The following is a 15,871-nucleotide window of genomic DNA, read 5'->3' on the forward strand; positions in this document are numbered from 1 at the left end:
AAAAGTGTTAAAATCATGTGTAAATTGTGCCAGACCTTTGCACAGGATTCTCAGTGTGACATCATCAGTGTGATGTCATCAGTGTGATGTCATCAGTGTGATGTCATCAGTGTGATGCCATCAGTGTGATGTCATCAGTGTGGGACTCTCTAAATAAAACTCTACTTCTCTCATTTTCATTTTTTTTTCATGTTTTCTAGACAAACTGCTTCTTGTTTTGTGTAAAAGTATAATTTATATTTAAACATGTTTTATCCTCCAGATGAAATGAGAGAATCGTCCAAACCTGTCGGACACTTTAAAGTCACTCTGTATTTACACAAATGTCCTGAGCATCCAGGAGCTCACATCTGAACTGGTCTAAGTCCTGGTCTCGCTTGGATCTGAACCGGTCTAAGTCCTGGTCTCACATGGATCTGAACCGGTCTAAGTCCAGGTCCTACAAGGTCGTCTCTCTAGCGCCCCCTCTGGCCCGCACCTGTGACAACAGGAAACAGCAAATCCACAGGTCACAAAACAAAGACTAAACCAGAAATTAAACCAAGGTCTTAAAACAGACCGTAAACCAGGACTAAACCAGGTCTAAACCAGGACTAAACCAGAACTAAACCAGGTCTAAACAGGACTAAACCAGGTCTAAACCAGGTCTAAACCAGGTCTAAACCAGGTCTAAACCAGGACTAAACCAGGTCTAAACCAGGTCTAAACCAGGTCTAAAGGTCCAGTACCTTGCAGTAGTAGTAGAACATTGGAAAAATGTAGAGGAGCTTCAACAGTAGAATGAGCAGGACTCTGATGATCAGGTCTGAGTCTGGAGCTGCAACACAAAAGACCAAGATCAGTCCAGACCAAGAGCAGGACCAAGACCAAGACCACCCTGTGTGACCCTCACATGACCCTGTGTGACCCTCACACGACCCTGTGTGACTCCTGACCCACACATGATCCTGTGTGACCCTCGCATGATTCTGTGTAACCCTCACGTGACCCTGTGTGACCCTCACACGACCCTGTGTGACTCCTGACCCTCACATGACCCTGTGTGACCCTCACACGACCCTGTGTGACTCCTGACCCACACATGATCCTGTGTGACCCTCGCATGATTCTGTGTGACCCTCACGTGACCCTGTGTGACCCTCACATGACCCTTTGTGACCCCTGACCCTCACATGACCCTGTGTGACCCTCACATGACCCTGTGTGACCCTCACATGACCCTGTGTGACCCCTGACCCTCACATGACCCTGTGTGACCCTCACATGACCCTGTGTGACCCTCACATGACCCTGTGTGACCCTCACATGACCCTGTGTGACCCCTGACCCTCACATGAGGCTGTTGCTGGACGTACCTCCCAGAGAGAGCTGGAGGCTGGGGCTCTGAGAGGAGAAGCTGTGGTTGAACACATGCAGGTGGTAAACACAGGTGTAGTTTCCTTTGTGGGCGGGGCCAGTGTCAGAGAACAGGAAGTGTGCGGAGTGATTGACAGCGGGCAGGGTGTGGTTCTGACCGAGGGGCGCAGTGGGAGAGAGGAGCTGGAAGGAGCCTCCCGGGTACTGTGGCTCCACAGAGCATTTGACACTGAACTTTGACCCCAGCAGCACCCGGACCCCCTGTGGCCGGGGCTCGGAAACCCCGTCAGACACAGACAGAGAGATGACCGGACGATTCAGTAAGTCTGTGGAGAGAGATGATTGGACAGTTCAGTCTGTGGAGAGAGATGATTGGACAGTTCAGTCTGTGGAGAGAGATGATTGGACAGTTCAGTCTGTGGAGAGAGATGATTGGACAGTTCAGTCTGAGAGGAGTGTGTGTGATACAGAGAAGTGTGTGTGATACAGAGGAGTGTGTGTGATACAGATTTTACGCCTGACAAAAAAAGAAAAACATCTTTTACCTGAACAAACCACCTCCACACCTGAGGAAGAGGAGGATGAATCATAGACACATTCTCTCACTGCAAACCTCTTCACACAGTCAGGCGAGACACTCCAAACTGGACCTTTTGGAAAATCATCTCTCTTTTCTCCATAAACAGCAGAGCCACAGTCCAGGTCTCTGCACACAGCAGCTGTGTGGTCCAGGAACCAGGGTCCAGAGAATTCATGGGGCTCCACCCGTCTCCACTCTCCTCTGTGTCTCAGCTCCACAGTCCCAGCACAGCGACTGGCTCCTCCCACCAGCCTGAGCGGCTCTGAACAGACAAGAGACAGAGTGAGCCCCGCCCCGTTACCTGTGCAGCGAAGCCCCGCCCCTTTACTTGAGCAGTGAGGCCCCGCCCCTTTACCTGAGCAGTGAGGCCCCACCCCTTTACCTAAGCAGTGAGGCCCCACCCCTTTACCTGTGCAGTGAGGCCCCGCCCCTTTACCTGAGCAGGTGAGGTTGACAGCGGCTCCAGAGGAGCAGGTCTCTGAGCCGGAGCGGGGACAGTCCATCAGAGCAGACTCATGGCCCTCACAGTGGAACGTCTGCTTCAGAGGAGAGAGCGCCCCCTGGAGGAGAGAAGGAGCCCCACAGCCCAGCTCCCTGCACAGCACCTCTGCCCCCTGCTGGTCCAAGGCCCCTTCACAGACCCAGGTCCAGGACTGGTCCCAGATCTGCACTGATCCTGAGCACAGACTGGGCCCCGAGACCAGACGCACCGAGTCTGTGGACACACATGTGTGACATCACCGCTCTGAGCCAATAGGACACACACATGTGTGACATCATCACTCTGAGCCAATAGAACACACACAGGGCTGTGACATCACTGCTCTGAGCCAATAGGACACACACAGGGCTGTGACATCACCGCTCTGAGCCAATAGGACACACACATGTGTGACATCACCGATCTGAGCCAATAGGACACACACAGGGCTGTGACATCACCGCTCTGAGCCAATAGGACGCACACAGGGCTGTGACATCACCGCTCTGAGCCAATAGGACACACACATGTGTGACATCACCGCTCTGAGCCAATAGGACACACACATGTGTGACATCACCGATCTGAGCCAATAGGACACATTCAACATTCATGAAAGACACATCTGAGAGATGTCGTCCTCTTTAGTCCTGGTTTCGTTCTGGTTTAGTTTTTGTGTGTTTGTGTGCGTCTGAGTGTTGTGTGTTTGTGTGTGCTCTGAGCCAATTGGAGACACACATGTGTTGTGTGTATAGTGTGTGTGTTGTGTGTATAGTGTGTGTTGTGCATGTAGTGTGTGTGTGTTGTGTGAATAATGAGTGTGTTGTGTGTGTTGTGTGTATAGTGAGTGTGTGTTGTGTGTATAGTGTGTGTGTTGTGCATGTAGTGTGTGTGTGTTGTGTGAATAATGAGTGTGTTGTGTGTGTTGTGTGTATAGTGAGTGTGTGTTGTGTGTATAGTGTGTGTGGTGTGTGTATAGTGAGTGTGTTGTGTGTATAGTGTGTGTGTTGTGTGTATAGTGTGTGTGTTGTGTGTATAGTGTGTATGGGGTGTGTGTGTGTATAGTGAGTGTGTTGTGTGTATAGTGTGTGTGTTGTGTGTATAGTGAGTGTGTTGTGTGTATAGTGTGTTGTGTGTATAGTGTGTGTGTTGTGTGTATAGTGTGTGTGTTGTGTGTATAGTGTGTTGTGTGTATAGTGTGTGTGTTGTGTGTATAGTGTGTGTGTTGTGTGTATAGTGTGTGTGGTGTGTGTATAGTGAGTGTGTTGTGTGTATAGTGTGTGTGTTGTGTGTACAATGAGTGTGTTGTGTGTATAGTGTGTTGTGTGTATAGTGTGTGTGTTGTGTGTATAGTGTGTGTGTTGTGTGTGTTGTGTGTATAAGAGTGTGTTGTGTGTATAGTGTGTGTGTTGTGTGTTGCATTTGCTTTTGTGTGATTGTTGCTGTTCTTTTCTTGTCGACTATTTTACATCAACCTGTCGAGGGACTGAAGATGGAAATGTTCCACTTTGGCTTTAATCTTTACATATTTACATTTTTAAATGTTCATTAATATGTGCTGTCCCTTTACAAAGAAATAAATAAGAATAAGACGAGAAAAAAACATCTGAGGAACATAAAAATGTGAGATCAGACTTTACCTGAACAATTCACCTCCAGACCCAAGGAAAAGGAAGAGGGAGAGGATGAAGCATCGACACATTCTCTCACTGCAGACTTATCCTTCTTCACACAGACAGGTGAGACTCTCCACCCTGGACCTTTTGGAATATTATATCTGTCTTCTCCATAAACAGCAGAGCCACAGTCCAGGTCTCTGCACACAGCAGATATGTCCCCCAGGAACCAGAGTCCAGGGAGTCCATAGTGCACCATCCATCTCCACTCTCCTCTGTGTTTCATCTCCACAGTCCCAGCACAGCGACTGGCCCCTCCCACCAGCCTGAGCGGCTCTGAACAGACAAGAGACAGAGTGAAGCCCCGCCCCTTTACCTGAACAGTGAAGCCCCGCCCCTTTACCTGAGCAGTGAGGCCCCGCCCCTTTACCTGAGCAGGTGAGGTTGACAGCGGCTCCAGAGGAGCAGGTCTCTGAGCCGGAGCGGGGACAGTCCATCAGAGCAGACTCATGGCCCTCACAGTGGAACGTCTGCTTCAGAGGAGAGAGCGCCCCCTGGAGGAGAGAAGGAGCCCCACAGCCCAGCTCCCTGCACAGCACCTCTGCCCCCTGCTGGTCCAAGGCCCCTTCACAGACCCAGGTCCAGGACTGGTCCCAGATCTGCACTGATCCTGAGCACAGACTGGGCCCCGAGACCAGACGCACCGAGTCTGTGGACACACATGTGTGACATCATCACTCTGAGCCAATAGGACACACACAGGGCTGTGACATCACCGCTCTGAGCCAATAGGACACACACAGGGCTGTGACATCACTGCTCTGAGCCAATAGGACACACACATGTGTGACATCACCGCTCTGAGCCAATAGGACACACACAGGGCTGTGACATCACCACTCTGAGCCAATAGGACAGATTCAGCGTTCATGAAAGACACATATGATAGATGTCCTCGTCTTTAGTCCTGGTTTAGTCCTTTTTTTAGACCTGGTTTCGTTCTGGTTTAGTTTTTGTGTGTTTGTGTGCATCTGTGTGTTTGTGTGTGTGTGCTCTGAGCCAATTGGAGACACACATGTGTTGTGTGTGTATAGTGTGTTTGTTGTGTGTTTTAGTGTGTGTGTGTGTGTGTGTAGTGTGTGTTTTGTGTGCATAGTGAATGTATTGTGTGTATAGTGAGTGTGTAGTGTTGTGTGTATTGTGTATGTGTGTTGTGTGTGTATAGTGAGTGTGTTGTGTGTGTTGTGCGTAGTGTGTGTGTTGTGTGTATAGTGAGTGTGTTGTGTGTATTGTGTGTTGTGTATATTGTGCGTTGTGTGAATAGTGTGTGTTGTGTGTATTGTGTGTGTGTGTGTTGTGTGTATTGTGTGTAGTGTGTGCTGTGCATACTGTGTGTTGTGTGTATCGTGTGTGTGTGTGTGTGTATTGTGTGTATTGTGTGTATTGTGTGTATAGTGTAGTAACCATCAAAAGGGTCAAATTCAATTTATCACATTTCAGATTCATCCGAAATTCTATGTCCACCCGAGCAGCCAATATTTACATGCACTCCATGATTCTCTCACACCCGAATTAAGCCTGACGAGCTTGTCCCAGGACAACCACACTCAGACAAAAACTACAATCACTGTAGAAACAGACACACAAAAACCACACCACACTCAGACAAAAACTACAATCACTGTAGAAACAGACACACAAAAACCACACCACACTCAGACACTACAATCACTGTAGAAACAGACACACAAAAACCACACCACACTCAGACAAAAACTACAATCACTGTAGAAACAGACACACAAAAACCACACCACACTCAGACACTACAATCACTGTAGAAACAGACACACAAAGCTCTAGACAAAAAAACACGCCACATCCATCACTGCAGCATCTTATCTAAATATAATATTTTAAGTTGGGAGAATCTGATTAGATTCAAAGATTCATGCTTTGTTTATAAAATCTTACATGGACTCGCCCTCCGCAGCTCAATGACTTTGTGAGACTAAGATCAAACCAGAGGAGCCTGAAGAGGAGACTGATCACATTCAGAAAGACACTCAGTCTGTTGTGTCAGAGCTTCTAAAGGTGGAACAGCATCTGTACAACTATCAGGGAGAGCTCCACACACAGCTCCTTTAAGTCTCAATGTAAACGTGAACAAATCAGACCCAACACCAAACTCCTGCTGCTGCCATCTAGTGTTTGTCCTTTGCATGTGCGTCTCTGTAATTCTGCTTCAACAAATCTTTTTATTGGCCCTTTGTTTATTTTCTTGTGCTTTTTTAACATAATCTTTTACTGTTATTAATTGCGTGCTGTTCTTAATAACCTGTGTGTTTTAATTATTTTTCTTCGCTATGATTCACTTCTTCAGACTTAATGCTTTTCTACTTTTTAACCATGTTTTTATAAGGAGCCGTCTGTACATCATGGCGACGGACAACAGATGAAAACTAGCCTTTTGGCTAATTCTGGCAACATGCATTGTCCGCTATAAATAAATAAATAAAATAAATGAAATAAATAAAATAAATAAATAAGTGTGTGTTGTGTGTATAGTGTGTGTGTTGTGTGTATAGTGTGTGTGTTGTGTGTATAGTGTGTTGTGTGTATAGTGTGTGTGTTGTGTGTATAGTGTGTTGTGTGTATAGTGTGTTGTGTGTATAAGAGTGTGTTGTGTGTATAGTGTGTGTGTTGTGTGTATAGTGTGTGTGTTGTGTGTATAGTGTGTTGTGTGTATAGTGTGTTGTGTGTATAGTGTGTGTGTTGTGTGTATAGTGTGTGTGTTGTGTGTATAGTGTGTGTTGTGTGTTGCATTTGCTTTTGTGTGATTGTTGCTGTTCTTTTCTTGTCGACTATTTTACATCAACCTGTCGAGGGACTGAAGATGGAAATGTTCCACTTTGGCTTTAATCTTTACATATTTACATTTTTAAATGTTCATTAATATGTGCTGTCCCTTTACAAAGAAATAAATAAGAATAAGACGAGAAAAAAAACATCTGAGGAACATAAAAATGTGAGATCAGATTTTTACCTGAACAATTCACCTCCAGACCCCAGGAAGAGGAAGAGGGAGAGGAAGAGGAAGAGGATGAACCATCGACACATTCTCTCACTGCAGACTTATTCTTCTTCACACAGTCAGATGAGACCCACCACACTGGACTCTGTGGAAAACCATCTCTCCTTTCTCCATAAACAGCAGAGCCACAGTCCAGGTCTCTGCACACAGCAGCTGTGTGCTCCAGGAGCCAGAATCCAATGTGTCTACTGGATCTATAGAGTTCATAGGGCCTCATCCGTCTCCACTCTCCTCTGTGTCTCACCTCCACAGTCCCAGCACATCGACTGGCTCCTCCCACCAGCCTGAGATCTGAACAGACAACAGACAGAGTGAGTCCCGCCCCTTCACCTGAGCAGTGAGGCCCCGCCCCTTTACCTGAGCAGTGAGGCCCCGCCCCTTTACCTGAGTATTTCTTCGTTTTGTTACTGGGGCAGGGTAAAATAAATTTTCACTTCTGTCGATTGGACAAAAGTTTTAGAGCAGAGGTGGAAAAGTGGGGCCCACGAGCCAAACTTGGCCCTCCATGAGCTCTAATTAGGCCCAAGGGGGCTCTGAGATTTTAATAATAATCTGTTTTGATTCAGTTTTGCAGTGAAAAGACTGTCAGGAGATGGAAAGAGGCCAGTCCTGTCTATTTCCTCATTTTTAAATGTAATCATATATTTGTTTGCAGAGAAACCAGAGACTGTATAAAGAAACAGACTAAGTGACTGTGACGTCACCCACATCGTTTGGCTCCAGTCAGTGATGGAACTTTCGGCTCTTTTATGGGATCCGAATCTTTTAGATCTGTTCACTTCAAAGAGCCGTTCAAAATACTGGCTCTTCTACTATTTATTTATATGACAGTCAAAGTGAAAAGTCACTTTATCTACAAACTAATCACAGAGAAAAGAGACCAAAGGCTCAGATGTGTTTAAAATGGTTCAAACTGAGAGTGGGAGAGAGTTTATTTTACACTTTTGAAATATAATCTAAATAAAACATTTCACTACAATATTAATAATAATAAAAAGTCCGTTGCTGTTATTATGATGCCAAATCAGTCTCTCACTCGTGTCGCTCTGCTTCTGTTCTGCTTCTTGTGTCAGTTCAGCCTCAGTAAAAAAATGCTTACAAATTAGAAATAAAAAGATTTAGTTCTTTTACAAAATCAGAGCCGGTTCCGACCGTAAAAAGACACTTGTTCATGAACCATCGATAGCTCCAGTCAAATGAAGCTCATCGAGGCTCGAGCAGTTGTAGGGGCCAATTTGGAGCAGAGTTCCACATTTGAAATTCTGACCTTGAGCATCATAGCAACCACAGAGCCAATCCAGAGCGAGGCTGTTGAAGGTAACGCTCCTTCTCGGCCTCAGCACTGAGTAGCAGGGAGCAGGCGCTTAACAACATTTTCAATCAAACCGGTTGTTACAGAAGGACCTGATTTGTCTGTTATTAATGTTCATATTTAGATTTACAGACACAATAGTGAAATAAAAACCCCAGGATCATGTAGAGTGGCAGCAGTGCGCCCATGATCACTTCCTGTTATGAACGCGGCGGCTAGCATGTTAGCTGTTTCCATTTATATATACAGTCTATAGTACAAACTGTCATCAGGTTTGACCCTCGACTCATTAATACATATTCTTTTTGTCTCATCATGGAAAATACTTTGGACAGCTCTGGGGGAGGAGCTAACTACACCAAAACAGTAGTTAGCTCCTCCCTCCAGACACATATAAGGCAGTGTCCACAAGCAACTGACCACAACTGAAGAAACAATCTGACCACACCTGAAGAAACAATCTGACCACAACTGAAGAAACAATCTGACCACACCTAAAAAAACAATCTGACCACACCTAAAGAAACAATCTGACCACACCTAAAGAAACAATCTGACCACACCTGAAGAAACAATCTGACCACAACTGAAGAAACAATCTGACCTTTACTTAAGAAACAATCTGACCACACCTGAAGAAACAATCTGACCACACCTGAAGACACAATCTGACCACAACTGAAGAAACAATCTGATCAAACCTGAAGAAACAATCTGACCACAACTGAAGAAACAATCTGACCACACCTGAAGAAACAATCTGACCACAACTGAAGAAACAATCTGACCACAACTGAAGACACAATCTGACCACACCTGAAGAAACAATCTGACCACAACTGAAGAAACAATCTGACCACACCTGAAGAAACAATCTGACCACAACTGAAGAAACAATCTGACCACACCTGAAGAAACAATCTGACCACACCTAAAGAAACAATCTGACCACACCTGAAGAAACAATCTGACCCCAACTGAAGAAACAATCTGACCACAACTGAAGAAAAAATATGACCACACCTGAAGAAACAATCTGACCTTTACTTAAGAAACAATCTGACCACACCTGAAGAAACAATCTGACCACAACTGAAGAAACAATCTGACCTTTACTTAAGAAACAATCTGACCACACCTGAAGAAACAATCTGACCACACCTGAAGAAACAATCTGACCACAACTGAAGAAAAAATATGACCACACCTGAAGAAACAATCTGACCACAACTGAAGAAACAATCTGACCCCAACTGAAGAAACAATCTGACCACAACTGAAGAAAAAATATGACCACACCTGAAGAAACAATCTGACCACAACTGAAGAAACAATCTGACCCCAACTGAAGAAACAATCTGACCACAACTGAAGAAAAAATATGACCACAACTGAAGAAACAATCTGACCTTTACTTAAGAAACAATCTGACCACACCTGAAGAAACAATCTGACCACAACTGAAGAAACAATCTGACCTTTACTTAAGAAACAATCTGACCACACCTGAAGAAACAATCTGACCACACCTGAAGAAACAATCTGACCACAACTGAAGAAAAAATATGACCACACCTGTAGAAACAATCTGACCACAACTGAAGAAACAATCTGACCACACCTGAAGAAAGAATCTGACCACAACTGAAGAAACAATCTGACCACAACTGAAGAAACAATCTGACCACACCTGAAGAAACAATCTGACCACAACTGAAGACACAATCTGACCACACCTGAAGAAACAATCTGACCTCAACTGAAGAAACAATCTGACCACACCTGAAGAAACAATCTGACCACACCTGAAGAAACAATCTGACCACAACTGAAGACACAATCTGACCACGCCTGAAGAAACAATCTGACCACAACTGAAGAAACAATCTGACCACACCTGAAGAAACAATCTGACCAAACCTGAAGACACAATCTGACCACAACTGAAGAAACAATCTGACCACAACTGAAGAAACAATCTGACCACACCTGAAGAAACAATCTGACCACAACTGAAGAAACAATCTGACCACACCTGAAGAAACAATCTGACCACACCTGAAGAAACAATCTGACCACAACTGAAGAAACAATCTGACCACACCTGAAGAAACAATCTGACCACAACTGAAGACACAATCTGACCACGCCTGAAGAAACAATCTGACCACAACTGAAGAAACAATCTGACCACACCTGAAGAAACAATCTGACCAAACCTGAAGACACAATCTGACCACAACTGAAGAAACAATCTGACCACACCTGAAGAAACAATCTGACCACAACTGAAGAAACAATCTGACCACACCTGAAGAAACAATCTGACCACACCTGAAGAAACAATCTGACCACACCTGAAGAAACAATCTGACCACACCTGAAGAAGTGTCTTGGAGCCAAAACTTTTGTCCAGTGACAGAGTTGATTTTTTCTTTTCCCCTGGATCCCACCTGGACGACTGAGGGATTACACAGACACTGTGGCAGAGTGGTTATCCTGTGTCCTCCCTCTCACCAGGAGGTTGTGGGTTAGACTCCTGATCTGAGTGGAGTGTGCATGTTCTCCCTGTGTTACTGTGGCAGAGTGGTTATCCTGGTGTGTGTGTGTGTCTTTACCTGAGCTGTTGTCTTCTGCCAGGAGCCCTGCACACACAAAAGTCATGTCACAAAATGGCGGCTGTTGATCACATGACACAGAGCTTCACACAAAATGGCGGCTGTTGGTCACATGACACAGAGCTTCACACAAAATGGCGGCTGTTGATCACATGACACAGAGCTTCACACAAAATGGCGGCTGTTGGTCACATGACACAGAGCTTCACACAAAATGGCGGCTGTTGATCACATGACACAGAGCTTCACACAAAATGGCGGCTGTTGGTCACATGACACAGAGCTTCACACAAAATGGCGGCTGTTGGGCTCATTAAAGCCACAGGCTGGTTTCATGAGTGTGATGGAAACATGAAGCTCACTATGGCCCCGTCTGATCTGTGTTTGAGTTTAGAAACACTTTTTATTCAATAAATGTACATTTATTTTGACAAGTGCTGAGACAGAGTTTCAGACACACACGAGCCAGTTCCCCTCAGACTGACGTAGCTCCAGTGTGGAGCCAAAAGACACTTTGACAAATAAACAGAGGTGGAACAAGTACTCCATCTAGTTACTTAAGTAAAAGTACAGAGACCAGAGCAAAGAAATACTCAAGTAAAAGTATCACATGAAAACATCACACTCTTTATAGAGACTCGTCTAACCCAGTATTTGTCAAAGTTACACTAAGGTCATGATATTGTTGATTTAAGTTTCCTAAAGTCATGTATAAAGCAAAGTGCCATGTATCACCTGTAACATTCAAAGACTCTTTGATATAAGAACAAGTTACTACAGCCTAAAAGGAACACAAGTGTTCAAACAGATTCAGAACCAAGAATATGGAACAAAGCAGTGAAAGGAGTTCATTTATGGAGGCAGGTTTATTATATCTTTGCTGGATCTGCTCTTGTCTCCGTGATGAAGTATCAGGTGTAACACATCAGACACGACGCACAAAAGTAGAGCCACAAGAGAGTGAAAATGAGACAAACACAAAAGTCTATGTGGAGCTTTTTAACAAAGGAGAAAAGGACAAAGAGCCAGAAGAGGAGACTACGACCTCCAAGAAAAAGAAAGATAAATTTAACAGACAACACCTGGAGTCCTACTTAAATATGTGTTTGTCTCCACAGGTGAGTCTCACACAGAGTCCGCTCTGTGGAACATGAGGAGGAAAAGTGAACGAGGCAATGAAACCTTTAAAACTGCTTTGGCACATGGAGAATAAGCACCTGGATTAAAAGATAAGATTTAGAGTTTTATGAAAGAAACAAACGTGAACAAGAAGGAAAGAAGAAACAAGCACAGAGCTCACACTGATGCAGCGGTCAGTTGTATTTTTTATGCACAACTTATTTTTTCCATATTTATCTGCCACATGTAGACGGTCTGTGAAGATACAAACTACATTATTCCGGTCCGTCGTGCAAAAAAGGTTGGGGACCCCTGTTTTATATTAAGTTTCATGTTTTGTATGTTTCATTCATATCTCGTTTGTTTCACTTTATGACTCTGTTCATGACTTTTTTATATTTTATAAAATAAATCAATTAAAGACAAACAAGTCTCACTTACCCAAAGTGTAGACGAACCAGAGCAAGACCAGTGCTCCCAGAGCCATAACCAGGACTGAACCAGGACTGAACCAGGACTGAACCAGGACTGAACCAGGACTGAACCAGGACCGAACCAGGACTGAACCAGGTCTAAACCAGGACTAAACCAGGTCTAAACCAGGACTGAGACGTGTCTTTCAGAGTTTCCTGTTTTAAACACATTCTTATCTGTTCATCGTTTGTGGCTTTTCTTGGTAAAACTTAAATAACATCGCCATAATCTGATGTGTTTTATAATTCAAATATGTGCTTGAATGTTCACTTTTTAAAACTGTGACTAAACTAAACCAGTGAGGAGCGATGTCCAGTGTGTCTGTGTCCAGATGTCCCCCACGGTCTCTGCGTTTGGACCATTTGTTGATTAAAGGTCCTATATTACACAAAATGGATTCATGTGAGCTGTAAGTCGTGTTAGGATGTTGTTTCCTGATCAAAAACAGACCTGGAGTTGTGTTGTTTTTTTTTTTTTCAATCACAGATATTTGATTAACACTTTATTAGACTGTCGACATCTCCAAAGCTCAAAATGCTCTGTTCCACCTTGTGATGTCATCAAGTGGTACTTCTCAAGTTAACAGTTCCTTTTACCTTTAGTTCAGTCGACTAGAAAATCCAGGTCTGAAATGATCCAAATGAATCAGCTGAAGGTGTGTGGGCCGTGTTTCTTTGCCAAAATGCCCTTAGATGCACCGTTCACAGTGTGCGTCGAAGGGCAGTTACGTGATGTGCCCTGTGTTTCCTGTGTTTCCCGCGTTTCGACTTCACGCACTGCTATATCCCATCATGCACCGCGACTACGCAAAAAAGAGAAGAAAATGGAGTCCACTGTGCAATACAGGTCTAAATGTTCGTACTGGTTTACGTCATGTACAACAGTGCGACATGAAACTGTTTAATCTGAATAAAGATCTGTACAGTGTGTTTGATGATTAATAATAATAATAATATTATATGAACTGGCACATGGCCTAGAAGGTAAACAGCGCCCTCTACTGGTATTAAAGTGGTTTAGCCACAGAGCAAATTAAACCTGGCCCAAATACAGAATCGTTAAACTGCAATATCCCACTGATTATAACTAATCAGTGTTTTCTGGTTTATAGACTATGAATGTAAAAATTATATTGTTTCCTTTGTCTCTGTTATTACGTTTTAACAAGGTTTGTTTTGTTAAAGTTATGAAGTGGCTACAATTGGGAAAAATTCACCTTGAACCTTATGTTTGCCTATTGATATTCAAAGGGAAACATTAATTCCTTACTTCATTCAATCAAAACAGAAATAACCTTGACTCTTCTTTTATTGAATAATAAATAATTAAATATAACACGCACAGACAGCGGAGGAAGTGCGGTCCGTGGTGTCGGCCTGTCCCATTTCAGCAAGATGGCAGCTACACTGAGGAGTACACGTTTGTGGCCAGGTACTTCAAAGAGTACTTCAAAGAGTACTTCAAAGAGTACTTCAAAGAGTACTTCAAAGAGTACTTCAAAGAGTATGCATTTTAGTGAGCATTTTAGAGTTTAAAAACACAGTGGAGCACTTCCTGTTTTACCACATAATGACATTACAAAGTGGAACAGAGAGTTTTCAGTTTGAGAAAAGAACAACATTATAACAAATCATAAAATAACCAGAGCAGGACCAGACCAGGACCAGACCAGGACCAGACCAGGACCAGACCAGGACCAGACCAGGACTAGACCAGGACCAGACCAGGACCAGACCAGACCAGGACCAGACCAGGACTAGACCAGGACCCGACCAGGACCAGACCAGGACCAGACCAGGACTAGACCAGGACCAGACCAGGACCAGACCAGGACCAGACCAGGACTAGACCAGGACTAGACCAGGACCAGACCAGGACTACACCAGGACTAGACCAGGACAAGACCAGGACTAGACCAGGACCAGACCAGGACTAGACCAGGACCAGACCAAGACCAGACCAGGCCCAGACCAGGACCAGACCAGGACCAGACCAGGACCAGACCAGGACCAGTCCAGGCCCAGTCCAGGCCCAGTCCAGGCCCAGTCCAGGCCCAGTCCAAGCCCAGTCCAGGCCCAGTCCAGGCCCAGTCCAGGCCCAGTCCAGGCCCAGTCCAGGCCCAGACCAGGACCAGACCAGGCCCAGTCCAGGCCCAGTCCAGGCCCAGTCCAGGACTATCACAGGAGTCAGAGTACTCCTGTACTGTACAATAGGACTGTAGGTTTGCTAACACAGTTGGCCTGTGTCTATTCAGACAGAGCTGATATGACAGGGGTCATCAATAGGCGGCCCGCGGGCCAAATCCGGCCCATTGGCCAATGGTTTAACAATATAATATTTTTGTGGTGTGACTGTAGCACGAGGGCCGTGTGCTCCGTGTGCTCTGAAGTCTGCTCGTTAGGGTTAAGGTTAGTCCGCTCGTTCATGAGGAGCATTATGTGCAGCGGTGATGTCGTCTTCTTCAGTTGGTCATAAATATGAAAACAGGGGCCATTTAACATTTTAGAGCACATGGTCCACAGTTGAGATCAGTTTGAGATCTGACATGTTTTGAAGCGTGTGCAGCTCAGAGCTGATGTTCCGAGCATTGAACCACAAAGGCCCATTTTATCAGAGTGAAGGAAACTCACTATCAGCCAGGATCACGCTCTCATATTTCACACTCTCTTTACTGCCTTTTTACACAAATCAAGCATAGATATAGATTATAAAATATAGCACAGGTTATAAAAAATAAAATGAAATAAAAACAAGACAACAACAAGAGGATTTGTCCAATAATATCTGTTCAGCTCTTTACACATTTAAAATATTTTCAAATTTCCCTTGAGTTAGTACTTTATTTTTTGTAACTGTAGATGTTTCATGACGTCTTTCATTAAGATCAAATGAGATGGAGGTGTTTTTTTTGTTTCCAGTTTAGCAAAGTTAATGTTTGTGCTAAAAGCATCGTGCACCACACTGACCTGAGGGTTTGATGGTTGGACAGCTGCAGACTTCACTCCACAGAGAAACTATTGGAGCTACTTAAATCTTTAAGAATTTGGGACAAAATATCAAATAGGTGTCATGGCTTTTTTACCCTAAAATCTTTGTTTTGTTCTAGATCTCTGTGACCTGACCTTCATAATACCATCTGTTGTGATGTTGTGTGTGTGTTGTGCGTCTCACAGTCTCCACTCTGACTAGACTAAACTGGTCTGATTGTTTTGATGGTATAA

The 15,871-nt window shown here is 44.3% G+C and overlaps 1 protein-coding gene across 1 annotated transcript; it reads right to left on the bottom strand.

Annotated features, from left to right (window-relative positions):
* Positions 1 to 4,144: 4,144 nt before the first annotated feature.
* LOC129457281 (scavenger receptor cysteine-rich type 1 protein M130-like) lies at positions 4,145 to 7,334 on the bottom strand. The gene is made up of 5 exons (XM_055230410.1): positions 7,317 to 7,334; positions 7,080 to 7,212; positions 4,464 to 4,742; positions 4,242 to 4,369; positions 4,145 to 4,177 (listed from the first exon to the last, which is right to left on the bottom strand). Exons 1-5 carry the CDS (start codon positions 7,332 to 7,334, stop codon positions 4,145 to 4,147), a joined length of 591 nt encoding a protein of 196 aa, XP_055086385.1.
* Positions 7,335 to 15,871: the final 8,537 nt, after the last annotated feature.

This window comes from Periophthalmus magnuspinnatus, chromosome 21, assembly GCF_009829125.3.
Source record: "Periophthalmus magnuspinnatus isolate fPerMag1 chromosome 21, fPerMag1.2.pri, whole genome shotgun sequence".
NCBI classification, from domain to species: Eukaryota; Metazoa; Chordata; class Actinopteri; order Gobiiformes; family Gobiidae; genus Periophthalmus; species Periophthalmus magnuspinnatus.